The sequence below is a fragment of the Anolis sagrei genome, chromosome 1 (assembly GCF_037176765.1).
Source record: "Anolis sagrei isolate rAnoSag1 chromosome 1, rAnoSag1.mat, whole genome shotgun sequence".
Lineage (NCBI taxonomy): Eukaryota > Metazoa > Chordata > Lepidosauria > Squamata > Dactyloidae > Anolis > Anolis sagrei.
This window is the reverse complement of record NC_090021.1, coordinates 340,106,730-340,133,058: the sequence shown is the minus strand read 5'-3', so window position 1 is coordinate 340,133,058 and position 26,329 is coordinate 340,106,730. Positions and strand designations below refer to the sequence as shown.

At 44.2% G+C, this 26,329-nt stretch overlaps 1 protein-coding gene across 3 annotated transcripts in view; it reads right to left on the bottom strand.

Moving 5' to 3' along the window:
* Positions 1 to 26,329, bottom strand: part of MAP4K5 (mitogen-activated protein kinase kinase kinase kinase 5) — a 152,155-nt gene that overhangs the window by 67,610 nt on the left and 58,216 nt on the right. For all 3 annotated transcript variants that reach the window (XM_067463137.1, XM_067463138.1, XM_067463139.1), the window contains exons 4-7: positions 11,131 to 11,221; positions 9,614 to 9,678; positions 4,940 to 4,995; positions 104 to 151 (exon numbers count right to left, since the gene is read on the bottom strand). In XM_067463137.1, the coding sequence (XP_067319238.1) occupies positions 104 to 151; positions 4,940 to 4,995; positions 9,614 to 9,678; positions 11,131 to 11,221 (260 nt within the window). The remainder of the gene's footprint in view (positions 1 to 103; positions 152 to 4,939; positions 4,996 to 9,613; positions 9,679 to 11,130; positions 11,222 to 26,329) is intronic.

Below are 26,329 nucleotides of genomic sequence, written 5' to 3'. Positions count from 1 at the left end.
CAAAAGAAACACTCAAGAACATTCCAAACTTTTGTTTGCCTTCAGAAAATCAGCTTAGACTTGAGAAAGTTTTCACTCTCTGAAGGTAAGGTAAACCACTTACCTTAATGTCCCGATGCATCTTCCCTTTCATGTGCAAATATGCAAGTCCCTTTGGAAAAGAAGGGAAAGAGAAGGAACAAAAATGAGGAGGCAACTTCAAGATGGAAGACAAAATTAAAAGCAGCCCCAGACAATACTACTTTGAAGTGGGTGAAAACACTACCAAGGCTAGGAAGCAATGTGATATATGAATAAAAAAATGACTCTGTATGAAATCCAAGAGATTTTGAAAACCAAAGTGGAATTACATGTGACTTCTTTCTTATTGGCCTTAATGAATGAACAAACCAAAAGCCTGAACTTCAAGTTATCACATTATATGATTTTAGCCACGAGAATACACTCAAAAATGGAAACGCAGATGAAGGAACTGGATTGTGACAATGTCAAATATAGTTGGAAGGCGAGAAGTCAATTTGAACATTGGGTTGTTGTAGGTTTTTCAGGCTAAATGACCATGTTCTAGATGCATTCTCTCCTGACGTTTCGCCTGCATCTATGGCAAGCATCCTCAGAGGTTGTGAGGTCATAGATGCAGGCGAAACGTTAGGAGAGAATGCTTCTAGAACATGCCATATAGCCCGAAAAACCTACAACAACCCAGTGATTACAGCCATGAAAGCCTTCGACAATTTGAATATTTATTATATTTTTGTTTAGTACAGGTTGGGTACTAAACAAAAAGATAATCAACTACCAATCCTGCAAACTTTGCATTTTGTCTGTTTGTTTGTTTTGTTAAAAATGTAATACAAATGTCTGGTTGCTCCTGACACGATAAATAAATAAAGTACACATTGGGTGAAGGAAAAAAGTGGAAATTTGAGAAGAAAATAATATAAGTAGTATAAGGTATGTATAGCATACTAAACTTTTCTGGAATATTTCTAACACAATAATTACAATGCAATATTTTGGCAGTTCTATTAAAGGAGGGCCAACCATTTCATGGCAAACCTCTTCTGAACTAAATTTGCTATGAAAACCCTGCAATAGAGTTGCTGTAGGTCAGAAATGACTCAGAGGAATGCAGCAACGACAACAATGTGGTTTGGTGTGAAGATAGAATCATTCTTCTATTTTCCTGAACCATTGCAAATGAAAATTTTGTAAAAATTACATATTAATAATGCTGAAATTTATTTTAAAGGATTGTATAGATTAACTGCAACCTAGGAATTCAGTGGAACTTATTCCCAACAACCTAAGACATGATAGAGATGGTAGTATTATACCTGTCTGACGGCATCTCGGCCTATGAGCCCACGAGGACTTTGAGATCGTCCGGGGAGGCCCTTCTCTCGATCCCGCCTGCCTCACAGGCACGCCTGGCAGGGACGAGGGACAGGGCCTTCTCGGTGGTGGCCCCCCGGCTGTGGAACACCCTCCCTGTGGACATCAGACTGGCGCCCTCCCTTATGACTTTCCGCAAGAGACTAAAGACGTGGTTGTTTGAGAAGGCGTTTGAGTAAGTGCTACAACAATTGGCAATGACGATTGGAACGGAACATGGATAACGAGACTGGACTGTGACTCAACGATGAGATGGCACGAATGATTAGTGTAATTGTATTATTGATAGTGATGCTGTTTAATGTTGTTTGTGATATTGCTTATGTTGCAAGTTGTATCTGATTTTATATGTTGTACACCGCCTTGAGTCGCCCCAGGGCTGAGAACGGCGGTCTACAAGTGCAGTAAATAAATAAATAAATAAATAAATAAATAAGTATTTCTCAAATTCAGAATATGTCATACGTATTAATTGGGATTAAAATCCAACGGAAGCATTTCTGCAAAGCAGTGGGAGGAGGGAAAAGATTCACAATACAGAGAAAGCGAAGGTTTTAATTGCTCTGTGGCCATTATTCAATTACCTCTGGGCCACTTTTGAAAAGAAAGAGAGGAACTTGTTGCCTGATATGATTGGAGCGGCAAGGCTGTTAATGGCCCAAACCGGGAAATCTGTCCCCAGTCCTTGGCTGAACGGCTGCACAAAAATTTAGCACATTGTGAAGCTGTGAACAAGTCATCAGCCATTTCACACTGAGGAGCAGGAAGAGCATACACACACCTAATGCCTGCAAATGAGCAATTTCTTAACTGTTTTGTTCTTGGAGTCTGCACATGTCCACATAAACCTGAAGTACTACTTTTGTACTTTTGTTATTGGTATTTTCAGGCTGAGAGCCAATGTGGGGCAATGATTTGAGCATTGGCCTATGACGCTAGAGACCAGGGTTTGTGTCTCAGCTGGATGACACAAGTCACATTCTCTCAGCCTCCGAGGAAGGAAGAGGAATTCCTTCCAGGCAAACATTGCCAGGAAAGCCCTCTGAAACACTTTGAGGGGTGTGACAAATAAGTTTCAGGCTGCCGCACTGATATTTTGCAAAATATCACTGCCTCAAGGGTCAAACCTCATGCTACGGTCTGCGTTTCTGGATATTCAAAGTGTTGTTACTGCAAGTGACACTGGCTTTTGGAGAAAGGTGTGCAGGGAAAAGTGGGCTATGAGTAAATAAAAGAAATGGGAGGGCTCAAGTTTGACCGTGCTTGCTGTATACCTTCTTACATTAGGATAAACCCCATTGAACTCAACAGGGCTGCCTTCTGAGCAGATACAGGGAGGAAGAGCCCTTGTTCCTGTCTGTCCTGATCTACCTGACAAGAATTGAGGGCCTCATTCCGAAGCGACAAAGGCAGGACAAGCAAAACCTCTTTGGGTAAAACCGAGGATGGCTGTGGGATCCTCTTCCCAAAGAGGCTCACCGGACGTTGACATTATGGGGCAGAAAAGACTTTGTCGTTCTCCCAGCCTTAAAAACCATTTCAGTCCCACATACTCGCAGACCACAAATGCACCAATCAACCTGAAAAAAACTCCCTAAATATGACAAATACATAAACAAAAACCACCAAAATGTTCTAGAATACAGTGGTAGTTAATAACAAAACTCTGTGGCATCTCTTGGGGGGACTCCAATGTGTTGTGCATTTAAATACAAATATCAATTTAGTCAGATATAACCGCAAGTATATCTGTTTGACCAACCAGCTTAAGTTTAGATGCACTGTAGTCCCTAGATGGTGACTACTTTTTTGATATCTTGAAAACTAGATGTTCTCCATTCAGAGCTGTCATTGTTACCCAATTACAAGGGCGCTTTCAGTAATGTGGTTTTGTCCGCATGCACTACATGCACACACTGCTGTTTCTGCTACTGCTGTTTATTTCTCAATAGTCACTCATTTCATCAATTTTTCTACAATTTTAGCTACAATACTGTGGTCAGGGGCGGCTCAAGCCATTACACAAAGTAAGCATTTACAGTATAGTTGATTTTGTCCAGGAGTGCTCTTGGGTGCTCTTGATTTTGCCTTGAGGTGCTCTTGGGGGAAAATAGACCTTGACATATGCAAGTTGTAGTTACTGGGATGTATAGTTCACCTACAATCAAAGAGCATTCTGAACTCCACCAATGATGGAATTGAACCAAATATGGCACACAGAACTCCCACGATGAACAGAAAATATGTATCAGTGATTGGTTGGGGGGGGGGGGGGCAAAATACTGTTTGCTTACCGTTGAAAATTACCTAGGGCCGCCTCTGACTGTGGTATGTGGTGGTGTGGGTCCATGGGCGTGAGAGATGCCACTGATGGAAATATATATTTTATTTCTTTATTTATCAATTTTATATACCGCCACTCCCCGAAGGCTCAGAACGGTTCATAATATACGCATGTAATACATAACATTAAAATTAAGGAATAATTCGATCAGTAAGGTTTAAATGCCAGCCTAAATAAATAAGTTTTACAAGCTCTACGAAAGGATAGTAAATCTCGGCGAGCTCGTGTTCCCACTGGCAAGGCATTTTACAGGTAAGGAGCCACCACCATAAATGTTCTGTGTCCAATTCTGGGCACCACAGTTCAAGAGAGATACTGACAAGCTGGAATGTGTCCAGAGGAGGGCGACTAAAATGATCAAGGGTCTGGAGAACAAGCCCTATGAGGAGCGGCTTAGGGAACTGGGCATGTTTAGCCTGAAGAAGAGAAGGCTGAGAGGAGATATGATAGCCATGTATAAATATGTGAGAGGAAGCCACAGGGAGGAGGGAGCAAGCTTGTTTTCTGCTTCCTTGGAGACTAGGACGCAGTGGAACAATGGCTTCAAACTACAAGAGAGGAGATTCCATCTGAACATGAGGAAGAACTTCCTGACTGTGAGAGCCGTTCAGCAGTGGAACTCTCTGCCCCAGAGTGTGGTGGAGGCTCCTTCTTTGGAAGCTTTTAAGCAGAGGCTGGATGGCCATTTGTCAGGGGTGATTTGAATGCAATATTCCTGCTTCTTGGCAGAATGGGGTTGGACTGGATGGCCCATGAGGTCTCTTCCAACTCTTTGATTCTATGATTCTATGATTCTACGCCTAGTAGACATCAGGTGAAAGGTCCTAAAATTGGGAACTTCAAGTAAATTCTGGTCGTCATGCAATCAATATAAATAACACATGAACAAAACAAAAATACAGAACTGGACAGAACTTACAAACACGCATGGCACACCACCAGAAGGAATTTTAAAAATGAGGACAAGAAAATCAAGAAAAATGGAGCGCAGAACATGACAAAGAAAGTCTGTATAGAATAAACAAAGTCTGGAAGGGTTTGCAGACATACAAAGTCTAATTGTCGTCTGCAAGGCGCAGAGCTCATGCAATTGGCCGAAAAGTCAAATAAAAAGTCCAGGGTTTTCCTGCTGAAAGAGGCATGTTCCTGGTGCTCATCAAACACATCAGAAACCCCAAAGGATCCACAGTCATTGTTTACCTGCAATGTTTCTCTGCAAACATACGCGATCTGCAACTCTGACAGTGGCCCCGTCACTGAAAGGAAAAGTAAACAAAGTGTGTAACCAAGCCACAGCAGATTGTCCCTAGTTTATATGACCCGAATGTAGATAATGCAGTGGTTCCCAACCTTTTTTTTAACCAGGGGCCACTCTGACCAGGGACCACTCTCCAACATTAGTCCCAAAATGAGTTCGAAGCCAGCCCGGGTTGGAGTGAGCTTCCAGCCAATTTTGTGTAGCCTGTTGTCGACCTTTGCAACCCGAAAGACAGTTGCATCTGTCAAGCAGGAAAATCAGGTACCACCTATGTGTGGGGAGGCTAATTAACTAATTTATGAGGCCATAAAAAGACTCCAGCAAAAAGCACTCTAGCAAAAGCATGTGGGGAATGCAGAAGTACTTCATCAGTGTCACAGATGGACAATGAAAGTGACAGCTCCCCTGGCGGACACGAAAAGTTAAATGGCCTCTGTGTATGTCTATATACGTTGTATGTCTAATTGGCATTGAATGTTTGCCATATATGTGTACATTGTAATCTGCCCTGAGTCCCTTGCGGGGTGAGAAGAGCGGAATATAAATGCTGTAAATAAATAAAAGGATTACGAATCAGTTTTTGGTCAACTTTAGATTAATTCTGTTATTTGGGGTGTTGATTCAGAAAATTGCATTGGATAGACCACATCAGCTCTAGTTTCTGATCCAGAACATATGCCATCCAGCAGTCGCCATACGCTCTCCCACAGAAAACCATATTTAATCATCTAGAGTTGATGTGGTAGTAGTAATCTTTTCTAGTAATCTCTCCCCTCACAACATCCCTGTTGCCTTGGCACTATAAGAGGGCTTCACGAGAGATTCCGAGGCAACGGTGTAGTAATGGTGAGGCAGCAGACCATAGTTTCGTTGGGTTGTTGTAGGGTTTTTTGGGCTATATGGCCATGGTCTAGAGGCATTCTCTCCTAGAGAGAGAATGCCTCTAGACCATGGCCATATAGCCTGAAAAACCCTACAACAACCCAGTGATTCCGGCCATGAAAGCCTTCGACAATACATAGTTTTGTTCTTGGGGACCACAGGTTGGGAACCACTGAGATAATGGGATCCGGCTAAAAAATCTATCTAGTCTAGTACAGAGGTTGGGACGTTTAGGTTTTTTTTTTTTTGGACTGCTGCTTTAGGGCCATTCTGAGAGCTGTAGTTTAAAGCAGTGGTTCTCAATTTGTGGGTCCCCAGATGTTTTGGCCTTCAACTCCCAGAAATCCTAACAGCTGGCAAACTAGCTGGGATTTCTGGGAGTTGTAGGCCAAAAACATCTGGGGACCCCAAGCTGAGAACCACTGATCTAAAGATTGATGTTTTAAACCACTCTGTTTTGGACGCTCTGACAACCCATGCTTACCCTTAGCTTTTGACCTGGGGCATTTAACCCTTCCCGTTATATTGTGCCCACTGATGGAAGTTGCAGACTAAAGGACTACCTTCTCCAGCATGAGTCTTCCTCTTCGTGGAGAAGGCATCAGAGCCTTCTGTGATGGTCCTGAGTTCCTCTCCAAGAATATATACTTTCCACCCCTCCTGTGGCCCTAAGACTGTAGGATGCTGTAAGCATTCCCATTTCCACTGCCAGGAAATCCCTCACTATATTGTTTTCCTATTAATTGAACACATTCTCCAACAACTCCTCCATCTCTTTGCTATGGCTGCTAGCAGCAAGGAGAGAGCAAGATACGTCAGACTAAGTGGAAAAAGAAGACAAAGAAAAGGCTCTCCACTCTTTCCCGGAAAAGAGAGAGGATGGCTGGGATGCTTCACAGATTGGGACTGCAACTCCCAAGAGCCAGCAAGGGACTGGAGCGTGTGAGTGTGCCGGTGTGCATGGCCCCATTCCAATGGTCATCAGGCTCCAAGGTACAATCATTTTGGCAAGTACCCTATATAGTAGGCATGGGCAAACTTCGACCCTCCAGGTTTTTGGGACTTCAACTCCCACAATTCCTAACAGTCGATAATTTGGATTGCTGTAGGTTTTTTCAGGCTATATGGCCATGGTCTAGAGGCATTCTCTCCTGACATTTCGCCTGCATCTATGGCAAGCATCCTCAGAGGTAGTGAAGTCTGCTGGAACTAGGAAAATGGGTTTATATATCTGAGAAATGACCAGGATGGGACGAAGAACTCTTGTCTGTTGGAGGTAGATGTGAATGTTTCAACTGACCACCTTGATGGCTTGGCAATGCCTGGAGCAATCTTTTGTTGAGAGGTGATTAAATATCCCAGATTGTTTCCCTTCTGTCGTTTTGCTGTTGTAATTTTAGAGGTTTTTTTAATACTGGTAGCCAGATTTTATTCATTTTCATGGTTTCCTGAACCACAAAAATGAATAAAATCCAGCTACCAGCATTAAAAAACTCTAAAATTACAACAGCACAACAACAGAAAGTAAACAAACAAGGACATCTAATCAGCTCGCAACAAAAGTTTGCTCTAGGCACTGTCAGGCCATTATATGCTAATCAAGGTGGTCAGTTGAAACATTCACACCTATCTCCAGCAGACAAGAGTTCTTTGTCCCACCTTGGTCATCCCACAGATATATAAACCCATTTTCCTAGTTCCAGCAGACCTCACTACCTCTGAGGATGCTTGCCATAGATGCAGGCGAAACGTCAGGAGAAATTGCCTCTAGACCATGGCCATATAGCCCGAAAAACCTACAACAACCCAGTGATTCCAGCCATGAAAGCCTTCGACAATACAGCCGATAGTTTGTCCATACCTACTATATACTCAGGTATAAAGCCAAGAATGAATCAATGTGACAACTATATCTTAACTCTTATCACAAAAGGGACCCTTCTCTGCGTAGAGTGGCCAAAGGCAAGATCTTAGTCCACCCCGGAGAACCTGAAAGCAGCACTGACCTTTTCCTACAATATCAGTTGTGACAGAGCTTTTGGGCCTTTTGAATCTTGGGCAAGTGAATGCCAAGGGCCAGAGCGGTTGGCCCCCTCCAAGGTGGCATCGGTGCTTTCCCCTTTCTGTGGAATTATTCTTGATTTATCCATGGATTGTATAAAAACCCACAAGAAGGATCTAAAACATGGCTCTTCTGTTGCGCCTTTGGAAAGTGGTCATATACTTCTTGAGAAGGGCGGAGTAAAAATACTCGAAATAAATAAATAAATAAATCCGCCCTGATTCGTCGTCCCCCCGCGGGGGTTGAGAAGGGCGGAGTAAAAATACTCGAAATAAATAAATAAATAAATAAAGCCGCCCTGAGTCGTCGTCCCCCGGGGAGGGGGGGGGGTTGAGAAGGGCGGAGTAAAAACACTCGAAATAAATAAATAAATAAATAAATCCGCCCTGAGTCGTCGTATCCCCCCCCCCCCCGCGGGGGTTGAGAAGGGCGGAGTAAAAATACTCGAAATAAATAAATAAATAAATAAAGCCGCCCTGAGTCGTCCCCCCCCCCCCGCGGGGGTTGAGAAGGGCGGAGTAAAAATACTCGAAATAAATAAATAAATAAATAAAGCCGCCCTGAGTCGTCGTCCCCCCCCCCCCCGGCGGGGGTTGAGAAGGGCGGAGTAAAAATACTCGAAATAAATAAATAAATAAATCCGCCCTGAGTCTCCCCCCCCCCCCCCGCGGGGGTTGAGAAGGGCGGAGTAAAAATACTCGAAATAAATAAATAAATAAATAAATCCGCCCTGAGTCTCCCCCCCCCCCGCGGGGGTTGAGAAGGGCGGAGTAAAAATACTCGAAATAAATAAATAAATAAATAAATCCGCCCTGAGTCTCCCCCCCCCCCGCGGGGGTTGAGAAGGGCGGAGTAAAAATACTCGAAATAAATAAATAAAGCCGCCCTGAGTCGTCCCCCCCCCCCCCCCCGCGGGGGTTGAGAAGGGCGGAGTAAAAATACTCGAAATAAATAAATAAATAAATAAAGCCGCCCTGAGCCGTCCCCCCCCCCCCCGCGGGGGTTGAGAAGGGCGGAGTAAAAATACTCAAAATAAATAACTAATTAAAAGTATTAAATCAGAATAAACAAAGTCTGGAAGGATTTGCAGACATACAAAGTCTAATCGTCGTCTGCACCCCAAGGTCTTCTTTTCCGAAGCTGGAATCTTTGGTCTTCTAACACTTTTGTTTTTCAAGCAGGTGTGCTAAGTCTGCAGCCACTGTAATGCGCACCTTTTTTGGGCAAATTACAAAGGGTGCATTTTTTGCCGCTACACATTACATTTGCTTTTTTGGTTTCAGGGCTTTGAAAATTGAGGTGCGCGTTAAGAGTTGATGGTGCATGAGACTTGAATAAATACGTGTAGCTTCAAGGGCAGTCCCATGCAGGACACACTGCAGACATCTAATATAACCGCTACCATATAAATATAAAAGCTGTAAATAATAATAATAATAATAATAATAATAATAATACCAAGGGCCTCCCACATGTTTCCACAGGTTTGGACAGGATTCTTCATAGTGAATTAAGCCCCAGGCCAGCTATATTTAAAAACACGCTCGGAGTAGCCAACATTGCATTATTTCACCCTAATCTACCCCTGTTAGGATACAAGGGAAGGGGGCAAGACAGGCTAATTGCTCGGGGAAGTGCATAGGAACCAGGAAATAAATAAGTTTCCAAATACCATGATAAATATCTTGAAGGGATCCTCCTCCACAGTATTCCATACAGATCCAGAGCTTCTCGCGGCTGTGAAAAGAAAACAAACAGTCTTAATGTTGGATCTTTTAAGCCAGGCATGGGCTGACTTGGTCCCTACCTCCAGGTGTTTTGGACTTCAACTCCCATCATTCCTAACAGCCTATCGGCTGTTAGGAATGGTGGGAGTTGAAGTCCAAAACACCTGGAGGGAGGGACCAAGTTGGCCCATGCCTGCTTGAGACTCTTTGTGAGGATTGACGTTTTGTGATGATAACACGCACCCAGCCACTGAAATTCCCATTTTAAAAATGAGATAAACAAACTCAAGGGCCTTTTCAAACAGTCAGATCAAAGCCCCACGGGAAGCTCAAGGACACAAATCCTTGCAGACTTTAACAGTCCCATAATCCAAAAATGGGAATCATGCAGTGCTCCAGATGTTGCAAGACTGCAATATCCTGCAAACCTGGCTAAGGCTCTGCTGCATTTTGCAGTGCAAGAATAACTGCAAGACACACACTTCCCTTTCCCAGTTCAAAATAACTAAAATAAAGAACAAAAAGGTGCCTTTTGCAAAGGTTCCTTGTGCACGGGCATCAAAAAATTCCAGTTTTTCCAGACCAGAGAGGGGCTTCCAGTCACTCTGGCAGTGCAAAGATATCTCACGTTTTGCAAGATTCCCACCCCTGACAAAAGCAAACGCATTCCTTAGCTGTTTTTGGGACATTGCTCAGTTTGCCCCTCTCTGGAGGAACAAAAGAGAAAAAAGCTGGATGTTCAGAATGCTTGGATGTCAAAATCCATGCGTAAAAGATCAGATGTGAGGAGGGATGGGGCATATTCTCAGAGAATTGGCCGGCAAAGAGCAAAATTCCAAAGGAATGGAAAATATGCAGCCTCAAGTTTAGGGAGAGAAAATGTGACTTCAAGGCCATCGCATCCCAGCCAAAAAATTGCTTCTTTTCTCAGCGTTATCGGCTTCATCGACATATTCGGAATATTTTCATAGCTTTCAGTTATTATTATTATTATTATTATTATTATTATTTCACCAGATGTGCATTAGAAGTGCCTCTGATGCACTCTCGCTGGTACATGAAGGCACATTAAAGATACTAAAAGAGTTTAATTGTGCTTCTGCAGGGTGAATATACACTGTGGAATTAATGCAGTTTAACACCACTTTAGCTGCCTGGTCCAAAGCTATGGAATCCTGGAAATTGTAGTTTCACTTGGTCTCTAGCTTTCTCTGCCAAAGAGTGTTACTGCTTCCCCAAACTACAGATCCCATGACTCCAAAGCTTTGAGCTGTGGCAGTACAAGTGGGTAGACCGTGAAGGAAGATGCCGACCATAATAAAGAATATCTCTTGCAAGAGACAGCAAACTCAAAGGCATCCTGGCTGATAGCCAGACTGCCTGAATACACTTTGAAGAAAACTCCAGGAAGCTGGCACAGAAAATAATTTTTATATGAGACAGATCACAAGAAAGGCCTGACCTGAGATAGCTTCCAAAGTAAGCGACGATGTTGCAGTGTTTGCATTCCTTGACCATGTAGATTTCTTGCTGGATCAATGAAAAGTCGTCTCCTGAAAAACAAGGTTGTAAATCAGCGCAAGGTCTGTCGTACAATTAAAGGCATATAATCACTTTTTCTGCATTTGTTTACTGAATTTCCATTCTGTCTTCATTTTCTACCCAAAGACTGTTCACAAGCCAACTTAACGTGGAATACACAGTCAAAAAGCTGTTGTAGGCTTTCTAAAACAAACTGAATTACAGCAGATCCTAGTTTTCTGTTGTGGTTTGTTTCCAGTTTCCCAAGATTCAAGATCAAATTAGCAGCCATGGCTACTTCTTACGGCGGTGAGTTCCACAGTTTAATTGTACCTTAGGTGAAGAAGGACCTGATTTTGAATATTTCGCCACTTAACCTTCATAAAGGAACCCCAAGTTCTAGTACAAAAAGAATGATGTTCTCTAGTTTTGCCTTTTTATTTACATAATTCTATAGTATATTCAAAGTGTATTCAGGCAGTCTGGCCAGTATTAAAAAATTCATAGAATCATAGAATCATAGAATCAAAGAGTTGGAAGAGACCTCCTGGGCCATCCAGTCCAACCCCATTCTGCCAAGAAGCAGGAATATTGCATTCAAATCACCCCTGACAGATGGCCATCCAGCCTCTGCTTAAAAGCTTCCAAAGAAGGAGCCTCCACCACACTCCGGGGTAGAGAGTTCCACTGCTGAACGGCTCTCACAGCCAGGAAGTTCTTCCTAATGTTCAGATGGAATCTCCTCTCTTGTAGTTTGAAGCCATTGTTCCGCGTCCTAGTCTCCAAGGAAGCAGAAAAAAAGCTTGCTCCCTCCTCCCTGTGGCTTCCTCTCACATATTTATACATGGCTATCATATCTCCTCTCAGCCTTCTCTTCTTCAGGCTAAACATGCCCAGCTCGTTAAGCCGCTCCTCATAGGGCTTGTTCTCCAGACCCTTGATCATTTTAGTCGCCCTCCTCTGGACACATTCCAGCTTGTGTCTAAATTCTAAAATTACAACAGCACAACAACAGAGAGGAAATGAACAAGGACTTCTAATCACCTCTCAACGAAAGTTTGCTCCAGGCACTGTCAGGCCATTATATGCTAATCAAGGTGGTCAGTTGAAACATTCACACCTAGCTCCAGCAGACAAGAGTCCTTTGTCTCACCCTGGTCATTCCACAGATATATAAACCCCTTTTCCTAGTTCCAACAGACCTCACTACCTCTGAGGATGCTTGCCATAGATGCAGGCGAAACGTCAGGAGAGAATGCCTCTAGACCATGCCCATACAGCCCGAAAAAACCTACAACAACCCAGTGATTCCGGCCATGAAAGCCTTCGACAATACATAATTCTATACTTCTTCCTTTCTTACAATTGTAAAGAACACTGAGAGGGATTGTGAATGAATGGGAATTTGAAGCCCCTGGCCCTGAAGATTCCCAAACAATGACTGGCTCAAGTAAATCAGATTGATTCATGTAAATATGGAAGATTTTTTTCCCATGTAGTTTTTATGCAAAATGAGTGTAACTCTATGGATTCTGTCTCTGCCTTTAATCATTTGCTTTTAGGTTATATATATATTTAAAAAACTGTATATCTACATTCAACCTACTGCTACTAGAATTCACATTTTACTGCAGTGTTTCTCAACATTGGGGGTCGGGACCCCTGGGGGGGGTCGAGAGGAGTTGTCAGAGGGGTCACCAAAAACTGTTAGAAAACAGAGTATTTTCCGTTAGTTATGGGGGTTCTGTGTGGGAAGTTTGGCCCAATTCTATTGTTGATGGGGTTCAGAATGCTCTTTGATTGTAGGTGAACTATAAATCCCAGCAACTACAACTCCCAAATGTCAAGGTCTATTTTCCCCAAACTCCACCAGTGTTTACACTTGGGCATGTTGAGGATTCGTGCCAGGTTTGTGGATGCAAATAATCTATCATGGTTTGAGTCCACAGTGCTCTCTGGATGTAGGTGAACTACAACTCCCAAACTCAAGGTCAATGCCCACCAAACCCATCCAGTATTTTCTGCTCGTCATGGGAGTTCTACCTGCCAAGTTTGATTCAATTCCATTGTTGGTGGAGTTCAGAATGCTCTTTAATTGTAGGTGAACTATAAATCCCAGAAACTACAACACTCAAATGACAAAATCAATCCCCCGCAACCCCACCAGTATTCAAATTTGGCCGTATTGGGTATATCATCATTCCAGTCGAATTCCATATTCAAAGTGCTATTTATGCCTGCTGTCCAAAAGTCTTGTCCCAGAACCATGACTTCAGGATTCTATGTATTCCAACCGGCAGAATGGGGTTGGACTGGAAGGTTCTTGGGGTCTCTTCCAACTTTGGATTCTACGATTCTATGGCTCCCAATCTGGCAGGATGGGGTTGGACTGGAAGGTTCTTGGGGTCTCTTCCAACTCTAGGATTCTATGGTTCTATGTCTCCCAACCTGGCAGAATGGGGTTGGACTGGAAGGTTCTTGGGGTCTCTTCCAACTTTGGATTCTACGATTCTATGTCTCCCAACCTGGCGGAATGGGGTTGGACTGGAAGGTTCTTGGGGTCTCTTCCAACTCTAGGATTCTATGATTCTATGTCTCCCAACCTGGCAGAATGGGGTTGGACCGGAAGGTTCTTGGGGTCTCTTCTAACTCTAGGATTCTACGATTCTATGTCTCCCAACCTGGCAGAATGGGGTTGGACTGGAAGGTTCTTGGGGTCTCTTCCAACTCTAGGATTCTACAATTCTATGTCTCCCAACCTGGCAGAATGGGGTTGGACTGGAAGGCTCTTGGGGTCTCTTCCAACTTTGGATTCTACGATTCTATGTCTCCCAACCTGGCAGAAGGGGGTTGGACTGGAAGGTTCTTGGGGTCTCTTCCAACTCTAGGATTCTATGATTCTATGTCTCCCAACCTGGCAGAAGGGGGTTGGACTGGATGGCTCTTGGGGTCTCTTCTAACTCTAGGATTCTACGATTCTATGTCTCCCAACCTGGCAAAAGGGGGTTGGACTGGAAGGCTCTTGGGGTCTCTTCCAACTCTAGGATTCTACAATTCTATGTCTCCCAACCTGGCAGAAGGGGGTTGGACTGGATGGCTCTTGGGGTCTCTTCCAACTCTAGGATTCTACGATTCTATGTCTCCCAACCTGGCAGAAGGGGGTTGGACTGGATGGCTCTTGGGGTCTTTTCTAACTCTAGGATTCTACGATTCTATGTCTCCCAACCTGGCAGGATGGGGTTGGACTGGAAGGTTCTTGGGGTCTCTTCCAACTTTGGATTCTACGATTCTATGTCTCCCAACCTGGCAGAATGGGGTTAGACTGGATGGCTCTTGGGGTCTCTTCCAACTCTAGGATTCTACGATTCTATGTCTCCCAACCTGGCAGAAGGGGGTTGGACTGGATGGCTCTTGGGGTCTCTTCCAACTCTAGAATTCTACGATTCTATGTCTCCCAATCTGGCAGAAGGGAGTTGGGCTGGATGGCTCTTGGGGTCTCTTCCAACTCTAGAATTCTACGATTCTATGTCTCCCAATCTGGCAGAAGGGATTTGGACTGGATGGCTCTTGGGGTCTCTTCCAACTCTAGAATTCTACGATTCTATGTCTCCCAACCTGGCAGAAAGGAGTTGGACTGGATGGCTCTTGGGGTCTCTTCCAACTCTAAGATTCTACGATTCTATGTCTCCCAACCTGGCAGAAGGGGGTTGGACTGGATGGCTCTTGGGGTCTCTTCCAACTCTAGGATTCTACGATTCTATGTCTCCCAACCTGGCAGAATGGGGTTGGACTGGAAGGCTCTTGGGGTCTCTTCCAACTCTAAGATTCTACTATTCTATGTCTCCCAACCAGGCAGAAAGGAGTTGGACTGGATGGCTCTTGGGGTCTCTTCCAACTCTAGGATTCTACGATTCTATGTCTCCCAACCTGGCAGGAGGGGGTTGGACTGGAAGGCTCTTGGAGTCTCTTCCAACTCTAGGATTCTACGATTCTATGTCTCCCAACCTGGCAGAATGGGGTTGGACTGGATGGCTCTTGGGGTCTCTTCCAACTCTAGAATTCTACGATTCTATGTCTCCCAACCTGGCAGAATGGGGTTGGACTGGATGGCTCTTGGGGTCTCTTCCAACTCTAGAATTCTACGATTCTATGTCTCCCAACCTGGCAGAATGGGGTTGGACTGGAAGGTTCTTGGGGTCTCTTCCAACTTTAGATTCTACGATTCTATGTCTCCCAACCTGGCAGAAGGGGGTTGGACTGGAAGGTTCTTGGGGTCTCTTCTAACTTTGGATTCCACGATTCTATGTCTCCCAACCTGGCAGAAGGGGGTTGGACTGGGAGGTTCTTGGGGTCTCTTCCAACTTTGGATTCTACGATTCTATGTCTCCCAACCTGGCAGAATGGGGTTGGACTGGAAGGTTCTTGGGGTCTCTTCCAACTCTAGAATTATACGATTCTATGTCTCCCAACCTGGCAGAAGGGGGTTGGACTGGAAGGCTCTTGGGGTCTCTTCCAACTCTAGGATTCTAGGATTCTATGTCTCCCAACCTGGCAGAAGGGGGTTGGACTGGAAGGCTCTTGGGGTCTCTTCCAACTTTGGATTCTACGATTCTATGTCTCCCAATCTGGCAGAAGGGATTTGGACTGGATGGCTCTTGGGGTCTCTTCCAACTCTAGAATTCTACGATTCTATGTCTCCCAACCTGGCAGAAAGGAGTTGGACTGGATGGCTCTTGGGGTCTCTTCCAACTCTAAGATTCTACGATTCTATGTCTCCCAACCTGGCAGAAGGGGGTTGGACTGGATGGCTCTTGGGGTCTCTTCCAACTCTAGGATTCTACGATTCTATGTCTCCCAACCTGGCAGAATGGGGTTGGACTGGAAGGCTCTTGGGGTCTCTTCCAACTCTAAGATTCTACTATTCTATGTCTCCCAACCAGGCAGAAAGGAGTTGGACTGGATGGCTCTTGGGGTCTCTTCCAACTCTAGGATTCTACGATTCTATGTCTCCCAACCTGGCAGGAGGGGGTTGGACTGGAAGGCTCTTGGAGTCTCTTCCAACTCTAGGATTCTACGATTCTATGTCTCCCAACCTGGCAGAATGGGGTTGGACTGGATGGCTCTTGGGGTCTCTTCCAACTCTAGAATTCTACGATTCTATGTCTCCCAACCTGGCAGAATGGGGTTGGACTGGATGGCTCTTGGGGTCTCTTCCAACTCTAGAATTCTACGATTCTATGTCTCCCAACCTGGCAGAATGGGGTTGGACTGGAAGGTTCTTGGGGTCTCTTCCAACTTTAGATTCTACGATTCTATGTCTCCCAACCTGGCAGAAGGGGGTTGGACTGGAAGGTTCTTGGGGTCTCTTCTAACTTTGGATTCCACGATTCTATGTCTCCCAACCTGGCAGAAGGGGGTTGGACTGGGAGGTTCTTGGGGTCTCTTCCAACTTTGGATTCTACGATTCTATGTCTCCCAACCTGGCAGAATGGGGTTGGACTGGAAGGTTCTTGGGGTCTCTTCCAACTCTAGAATTCTACGATTCTATGTCTCCCAACCTGGCAGAAGGGGGTTGGACTGGAAGGCTCTTGGGGTCTCTTCCAACTCTAGGATTCTAGGATTCTATGTCTCCCAACCTGGCAGAAGGGGGTTGGACTGGAAGGCTCTTGGGGTCTCTTCCAACTTTGGATTCTACGATTCTATGTCTCCCAACCTGGCAGAAGGGGGTTGGACTGGAAGGTTCTTGGGGTCTCTTCCAACTCTAGGATTCTACGATTCTGTATCTCCCAACCTGGCAGAAGGGGGTTGGACTGGATGGCTCTTGGGGTCTCTTCCAACTCTAGGAGTCTACGATTCTATGTCTCCCAACCTGGCAGAATGGGGTTGGACTGGAAGGCTCTTGGGGTCTCTTCCAACTCTAGAGTCTATGATTCTCTGTCTCCCAACCTGGCAGAATTGGGTTGGACTGGATGGCTCTTGGGGTCTCTTCCAACTCTAAGATTCTACTATTCTATGTCTCCCAACCTGGCAGAATGGGGTTGGACTGGATTGCTCTTGGGGTCTCTTCCAACTCTAGGATTCTAGGATTCTTCAACTATGAATGTGATATCTAACACCAACATACCAAGGACCAACATCGCAAGCCAACAAGTACAGAAAGGGAAAATTGAAAACAGCTATGGAGCCTTATGCCAGAGGGGAGATGTGGCCAATTCTTCTGGCTGAGTCCCTCCCACAGATCTTGCTTACGATGGCCACCCGGCACCCTCTTCCCAACAAGGATGAAGAGGGAGCTAGATCCCCTCAGCAAAAAGAAATCCCCACAGATCGTATCTTCACAACAATCCCAGGTCCTTGGCCAGGGGACGGCAACATATTGGGAGTGTTGTCAACCATCCCAGCATCTGCACGTCATTCTGAGAATGGTGGCAGATGACCATGTTTTGGTTCACAATGGCCCCATTCAGAAGCCCGCTGCCCTCAAAAGCAACAGATGCTGCCAAGCCCTGAAAGGCGGAGAGGAGCTGGAGCTTTGAGCTTTGTTTTGGATCCTTTTGGCATTTCTTCTGCCACCTTCCTTTCTCTCTTGCTTCCAGACATCTGAGAGTAAAACACAGGAGGATGCAATCTAAGAAACGTGCATTCTTTCATGCTGGAAGAGAGCTAAGTATTTTCCAAAAAGAGAGAGGCAGCTGCTTCCCATTTGCCAGCCTTGGAGGGTCAGACTCTTGGAAGTTTAGAGGGGCTCTAAATGTTGACATTCAGAGCCCATCTGAACTATTTAAACCTCTCTTTTTTTGCTGACCTAAATGTTAACTTTTAAAAAATTAAAATAGATTCAAATCCAATTAAATTTTAACTTGTTTTTCCCCAGGAACAGAACCACCAGGAGAAGGATTCTGCAGAATTCAAAACCTTCATAGCATTTCAGTGACCTCAATGGAAAGACTCACTCTCCTTTTAACTGTTGCACCTAAGAGCTTGGGTCTTTGTGTGCATGCAAATGCATTGTTGTTGTTTATTCATTCAGTCACTTCCAACTCTTTGTGAACTCCTGGACCAACCCACACCAGAGCTCCTTGTCGGCCTTAGCCACCCCCAGCTCCTTCAGAGTCAAGCCAATCCCTTCAAGGATACCATCCACCTGCCTTGCCCTTGGTCGGCCCCTCTTCCTTTTTCCTTCCCTTTTCCCCAGCGTCATTCTCTTCTCCAAGCTTTCCTGTCTTCTCATTATGTGGCCAAAGGAATTCAACTTTGCCTCTGATATCCTTCTCTTCATCGAGCAGCCGGGCATTGTTTCCTGGAGGATGGACTGGTTGGATCTTCTGGCGGTCCAAGGCACTCTCAGCATTTTCCTCCAACACCACAGCTCAAAAGCATCTATCTTTCTTCGCTCAGCCTTCCTTATGGTCCAGCTCTCACATCCATAGGTTACTACAGGGAATATCATTGCTTTGATTACGTGGATCTTCATTACCAGTGTGGTGTCTCTACTCTTCACTCTTTTATCAAGATTGGTCCTTGCTCTCCTCCCAAGAAGGAAACATCTTCTGATTTCCCGAGTCTGCTGTTATGTTTGCATCTAGAAAAACCTAGAAAGTCTGTCACTGACTCACGATTTCTCCCTCTATTTGCCAGTTATCGATCAGTCTGGTTGCCATCATCTTGGTTTTTGTGATGTTTCACTGCAATTCAACTTTACTCTTCCTTCTTCCACCTTGGTGATAAAGCTCCTCAGCTCCTCCTCACTTTCAGCCATCAAAGAGGTTTCATCTGCATATCTAAGGTTGTTATTGTTTCTTCCAGCAATTTTACTCCAGCCTTGGATTCCTCAAGCCCCGCACATTGCATGATGTGTTCTGCATACAAGTTGAATAGGTTGGGTGAGAGGATACAACCCTGCCGTATCCCTTTCCCAATCTTGAACCAGCCTGTTGTTCCGTGGTCAGTTCTGACTGTTGCTTGTTGTTCATTCGTTCAGTTGCTTCCGACTCTTCGTGACTTCATGGACCAGCCCACGCCAGAGCTCCCTGTCAGTCGTCACCACCCCCAGCTCCTTCAAGGTCAATCCAGTCACTTCAAGGATACCATCCATCCATCTTGCCCTTGGTCGGACCCTCTTCCTTTTTCCTTCCATTTTTCCCAGCATCATTGTCTCCTCCAAGCTTTCCTTTCTTCTCATGATGTGGCCAAAAGACTTCAACTTTGTCTCTATTCTCCTTCCCTCCAGTGAGCAGTCGGGCTTTATTTCCTGGAGGATGGACTGGTTGGATCTTCTCGCAGTCCAAGGCACTCTCAGCACTTTCCTCCAACACCACAGTTCAAAAGCATCTATTTTCCTCCGCTCAGCCTTCCCTAAGGTCCAGCTCTCATATCCGTAGGTGTTGCTACTTGGTCCTTATACAGATTCCTCAGGAGACAGGCAAGGTGGCTTGGTCTCCCAGACCACCAAGAACTTACCACAACTTATTATGATCCACACAGTCAAAGGCTTTGGAAGAGTCAATAAAACAGAAATAGATGTTTTTCTGGAAGTCCCTGCATTCCTCCTGCAGATAATGCAGGTTTGTAGCTCATTTCTTGGATCCTGCATCTCTTCTCACTGCACTGTGTGTGTTCAGTGAATGTGGCATAGCTCCAGTGATGTAGCTCAGTGCAAAAACATTCCTTGAATTCAAAGCGGTGACAACAGTCATTCTGCTTCCAAATCCAAATGTACCACCCTTTTGGCTTTGGGCCCAACTGAGAGAAAATGTCACTTCTCTGCTCAGTTCTTTATAGACTGAACACATATCTTTTCCAAATTATCCAACCAACAACGGGATAATTTGGGACAAACGTAAAAAGAATTCTGGAGAACAATCAGCTGCATTGGCTACACATACATATATTGTGACAGCTTTAAAATCAGGCATGGGCAAACTTGGGCCCTCCAGGGGTTTTGGACTTCAACTCCCACAATTCCTAGCAGCCTACCGGCTGCTAGGAATTGTGGGAGTTGAAGTTCAAAACCCCTGGAGGGCCCAAGTTTGCCCATGCCTGATTTAGACAATGCTCTTCTTCATGCAACCTAAAATCACATTTGCGTTTTGAGTTGCCACATCGCACTTTTGACTCATGTTCAGCTTGTGGTCCACTAAGACTCCTAGATCCCTTCCAATAGACTCCTATTTGGTGCCCAAATGATGCCAACCAAGCCTTTACCAGGAGATCATTCCACAGCAAAAAAGGGCCCACTCATAGAATCAAAGAGTTGGAAGAGACCTCATGGGCCATCCAGTCCAACCCCATTCTGCCAAGAAGCAGGAATATTGCATTCAAATCACCCCTGACAGATGGCCATCCAGCCTCTGTTTAAAAGCTTACAAAGAAGGAGCCTCCACCACACTCCAGGGCAGAGAGTTCCACTGCTGAACGGCTCTCACAGTCAAGAAGTTCTTCCTCATGTTCAGATGGAATCTCGTTTCTTGTAGTTTGAAGCCATTTTTCCGCATCCTAATCTCCATGGAAGCAGAAAACAAGCTTGCTCCCGCCTCCCTGTGGCTTCCCCTCACATATTTATACATGGCTATCATATCTCCTCCAAGCATTCTCTTCTTCAAGCTAAACATGCCCAGCTCCTTAAGCCGCTCCTCATAGGGCTTGTTCTCCAGACCCTTGATCATTTGAGTCGCCCCCCTCTGGACACATTCCAGCTTGTCAATATCTCTCTTGAATTGTGGTGCCCAGAATTGGACACAATATTCCAGGTGTGGTCTAACCAAAGCAAAATAGAGAAGTAGCATTACTTCCCTAGATCTAGACACTAGGCTCCTATTGATGCAAGCCAAAATCCCATTGCCTTTTTTTGCCGCCACATCACATTCCTGGCTCATGTTTAACTTGTTATCCACGAGGACTCCAAGATCTTTTTCACACGTACTGCTCTCGAGCCAGGCATCATTGTCCCCCATTCTGTCTCTTTGCATTTTGTTTTTTTCTGCCTAAGTGGAGTCTTTGCATTTGTCCCTGTTGAACTTCATTTTGTTAGTTTTGGCCCATCTCTCTAATCTGTCAAGATCGTTTTGAATCCTGCTCCTGTCCTCTAAAGTATTGGCTATCCCTCCCAATTCTTAAGTAGATATAGATAGGAATATTCACTTATTCCTGTAGGAATTGCAGCTTGGGCTTCTCCTATCAATCTTGGAGATGCTGCAACCCCCTTGGCCACCAAACTGAAATTGTCTCCTCAACTCAGGAGGACATCTGCTGCTGCTGCTTCTCCTTCCTTCTTCCCTCTTTCTTTTTGGCTCAAATGTTGGCTGGTTCTCGCATTGGCTGTGTGACCCACTTCTGCAGACTCCAGGAGCTGTGCCATTATCGCCAAATATAACAGGAAGCCACCAGAAAGTCACTTCCAGTTTCACAAACACAAACAAACAAACAACACTTCCATCTTAGGGGGGGAACCTAAATGCAAAAGAAAGTGTCCTTCTTCCTCTCTGTTTCAAAGGAGAGCCTTGGGGTGAGAGTGAGCAACAGTGGGTGTTCCAAGAAGGGCTTCAGAGCCCACTCCCTGCACCTTCTGCAGGTATAAACAAAGACCCCAAATGGCCTCTAGCTGGTACAGGGAGCTCAGAAGGCCATTTAGGTGCAAGTTAGACCTTTCTCACAAAGAGAAGTGAGCAGAATCACTTCCTACTGATGTCTTTTTTTGGTACAAAAATATCCCAAATGTGGGGCAAGCAATGTATCTGACCACTGTGGGCCACACATTGTTGATCTACAGAATCACAAAATGATAAGGTTGGAAGAGATCCGCTAGGGGCATCCAGTCCAATCCCCTTTTGCCAGGCAGAAAAAGCACAATCAAAGCACCCCTAGCAGATGGCCGTCCAGCCTTTGCTTGAAAGCCACCAGAGAAGGCGACTCTACTGAACTCCCAGGCAACAGCAGCAGATCCCACTATTTAATCGTTCTCATCATTGGGAAGTTTCTCCTTATGTTTAAGTGGAATCTCTTTCTCTGGAGTTTGAATCCATGGTTCTCTTGTGTCCCAGTCTCCAGAGCAGTAGAAAGCAAACTTACTTCCGTCTCCTCAATGAGACATCCTTCCAAATATTTAATCATGGCTCTCAGGCCTCTCTCAGTCTTCTCCTCTCTGAACTAAACCTCTCCATCTCTCTAAGCTGCTCTTCATAGGGCTTGGTTTCCAAACCTTGGCTCATTCTGTGGACACGTTCCATCTTGTCCATCATCTACTTCCTGGGGCCCTTCCACACAGCCCTATATCTCAGAATATCAAGGCAGAAAATCCCACAATATCTGCTTTGAACTGGGTTATCTGAGTCCATAAAGGTAAAGGTTTTCCCCTGACATTAAGTCCAGTCGTGTCTGACTCCGGGGGTTGGTTCTCATCTCCATTTCTAAGCCGAAGAGCCAGCGTTATCTGTAGGCACCTCCAAGATCATGTGGCCGGCATGACTACATGGAGCGCCATTACCTTCCCGCCAGAGCTATTGATCTACTCACATTTGCATGTTTTCAAACTGCTAGGTTGGCAGAAGCCGGGCCTAACAGCAGGAGCTCACACCGCTCTCCGGATTTGAACCTGCAACCTTTTGGTAAGCAAGTTCAGCAGCTCAGCGGTTTAGCGTCACCGGGGGTTCCATATCAAACTTTAAGCTCATGTCATTTAGGGATGGAGAAACCCGTACGCCTTTGTCCTCAGGCTCTGCAACTGTCACTGATGGAGCTTCTCCAAAGTCTCAAGCAGAAGGGCGTATTTCCCATTTTCCGCTGCATGGCCATCACATTGGGTTTGGTTGCGTTCTAGGTGGCTTAACTGGGGATGCCTTCTGCAGGCCAGGTCCACACATGCCAAGTTCTACTCTTCCTCTTTTCATCCTTTCCTCCCTCATTGTTTAAGCTGGAAGCATGTTGGGTGAAGGGATCCACTGCACTACGTAACATGATTTTTGTTCCTGGGTTATCAATGTATTTTCCTAATTGCTTTTATCATGAAAACATCCCAAGCTCTGAGGTTTACCTGGGAAGGAATACCATGGGAACATTGCAGCACACCCAAATACCCGGGACTCACTCTGGACCATGCTCTGACCTACAAGAAGCATTGCCTGAACATCAAGCAAAAAGTGGGCGCTAGAAACAATATCATACGAAAACTGACTGGCACAACCTGGGGATCACAACCAGACACAGTGAAAACATCTGCCCTTGCGCTATGCTACTCTGCTGCTGAGTATGCATGCCCAGTGTGGAACACATCTCACCACACTAAAACAGTGGATGTGGCTCTTAATGAGACATGCCGCATTATCACTGGTGTCTGCGCCCTACACCACTGGAGAAATTGCACTGCTTAGCCGGTATTGCACCACCTGACATCCGCCGGGAAGTAGCAGCCAATAGTGAAAGGACCAAGGCAGAGACATCTCCAGTTCATCCCTTGTTTGGGTATCAGCCAGTACATAAACGACTTAAATCAAGAAATAGTTTTCTTAGATCTACAGAGACACTCGCTGGAACACCTCAGCAAGCGAGAGTCCAAAAGTGGCAGGCCCAAACCCAGCACCTCAATCCATGGGTGATACCAGATGAGAGACTCCCCCCTGGGCACACAGAAGACTGGGCGACTTGGAAGGCACTAAACAGACTGCGCTCTGGCACCACGAGATGCAGAGCCAATCTTAAGAATTGGGGCCACAAAGTTGAATCCATGACATGCGAGTGTGGAGAGGAGCAAACCACTGACCACCTGCTGCAATGCAACCTGAGCCCTGCCACATGCACGATGGAGGACCTCCTTGCGGCAACACCAGAAGCACTCCAAGTGGCCAGATACTGGTCAAAGGACATTTAATCAACTACCAAGTTTGCAAAATGTGTGGGTTTTTTTATCTGTTTGTTTGTTTTGTTCTGTTAGAAATGTAATACAATGGTATGGTTGCTGATGACACCATAAATAAATAGATAAATATCATGAAAACATGGGAGAAGTGTATTAAACTGCAAAAACATTTTTTTTCTGCAGCAGGGATATCATCCTGCACCACATTTTGGTCTAGTTTTTCAATGAATATCTCATCAAGTCTCAACAAAGTTTGTGGCAGCCAGAAAAATAAAGTTTCTGGAGTAGGACAACTACTTTCAAATTAAGTACTGCACAATTAAACAGGAAATGACACTTCCAAACCAGGAACAGAATTTTTTTTCAATAGTGTAATAACTTAGGACAGTGATGGGCAACCTTTTGAGCGTGGTGTGTCAAAATTCGCCAAAAAACTGAGCATAATTCAGGTGGTGTGTCACTTCAAGAAAATAACCATAATTTTGCAATATTTAGTTTAAATAACAAAAAATATATAATTGTAATTCCCACTTTCTCTCTTATCACGTTATTCTACCTCTCTTTATGTAAATAATATCCTTTTTGGAGTGTTTAATAAAAATATAATTTTAAAAACCCAACAAAATATTATTTATTTTCAATTTAATTTAAATGTATTTCTAGCATTTAATATGGTATTTAATGTATTTCTAATAATAATAATAATGCAATAACAATAAAGTAATATTGCAAAATAATATTTTGATATTTAATTTACCATTTCATTTAAGGCATATATATATATAGGCATATATTAAAAATATTTAAAATGCATTAAATTAAAATGCATTAAATTAAATGTCAAATTAACATTCAATTTACCATTTCATTTAAGGCATTCTGAAATATTTGAGTAATATAGCAAAGTATTATTTATCATTTAATTTAATTTAAATATGTAACTCCTTAATATTTAGGAAACAATGCAAAATAATATTCGTTTACTTAATAATTAAATAAACCAATATTATTTTGCAATGTTACCTAAATATTAATAATAATTAAATATTTTTAGATTTGACATTTAATTTAATACATTTTAATATTTGAATAATACAGCAAAGTAATAGTATTGATCATTCAGTTTAAATATGAAACTCCTTAATATTTAGGTAACATTGCAAAATAATAATTTCTTTCCTATTTATTTTTTAAAATGGCATAAAATAAATAAACAAATAATATCCGGCGGGCGTGTGTCAGTAGAAATGGCTACGCGTGTCAGTACTGACACGCGTGTCATAGGTTCGCCATCACGGACTTAAGAGGCAGTTATGTTGGCTCTGCTTGTCTTATGAAGACATAGGTCTCTTAAACACAGTCACACACACAAAGAGGCCTCTGAGAAGGAAAGGGTGCTCAGCTGTGCTGGAAGCCGCAAACCCTGTAAACCACAATTCTCAAACCCACATGTGAAGGAGTGAGAGAGAAGCAAACAGCGGGGTTGTTTTGTGGGTGAGGATCAGGCCTTTTTTCGTTCCGCCTGCCCTTGCCTCCTGCTTCGGTCCTCCATGCAGTCCACAACGGAGCACAGAAGCTGAGAAACCCATTCTTCCCACTCAGCCCCGGAAGCAGTTTGGGGTCGAGAAGTGTATTAATAGCAGCCAGAGTGCTTCAGCTGAACAAAAGCAAAAGCCACAAAGCTCAAATATAACAAAAGGAAAGTGAGTTTGATAGCAAGCAAAAGGGGATGCATGTGTTTGCTTGTACTGAGTTTCCTTTAGGAGAGGAAAGTGGGATATAAATGATAACAACAACAATAACAACAACGTGTTGGGAAGCAGGCAATATAATCATAGAATTAAAAGATACGCACAGGGCTAACCAATCCAACCCCCTTCTTCCATGCAGTAAGACACAATCAAAGCCCTCCCGACAGATGGCCATCCAGCCCCTGCTTTAAAAACCCCAGAGAAGGAAACTCCATTGGATTCCAAGGTAACTCCATTCCCTATTCCATTGCCAAACAGCTCTGACTATCTGGAAGTTCTTCTGACACAAGACAATACAATTGGCTCTTCATTTCTGGTTCCATTTCTCCAGATTTTATTTATTTATTTACTTTGCTTCTATACCGCTGTATCTCAAGCCCGAAGGCGACTCACGGCGGTTCACAAACAGTAAAAACAGTAGAAACAGCAGTGGTTCCATACAACATATAACAATTGACTTAACACATTATCCATAAATTTTTATGGATAAATAATAAATAATAGATTTTATTAATATAGCCACTTTAGGGTTGCATCAG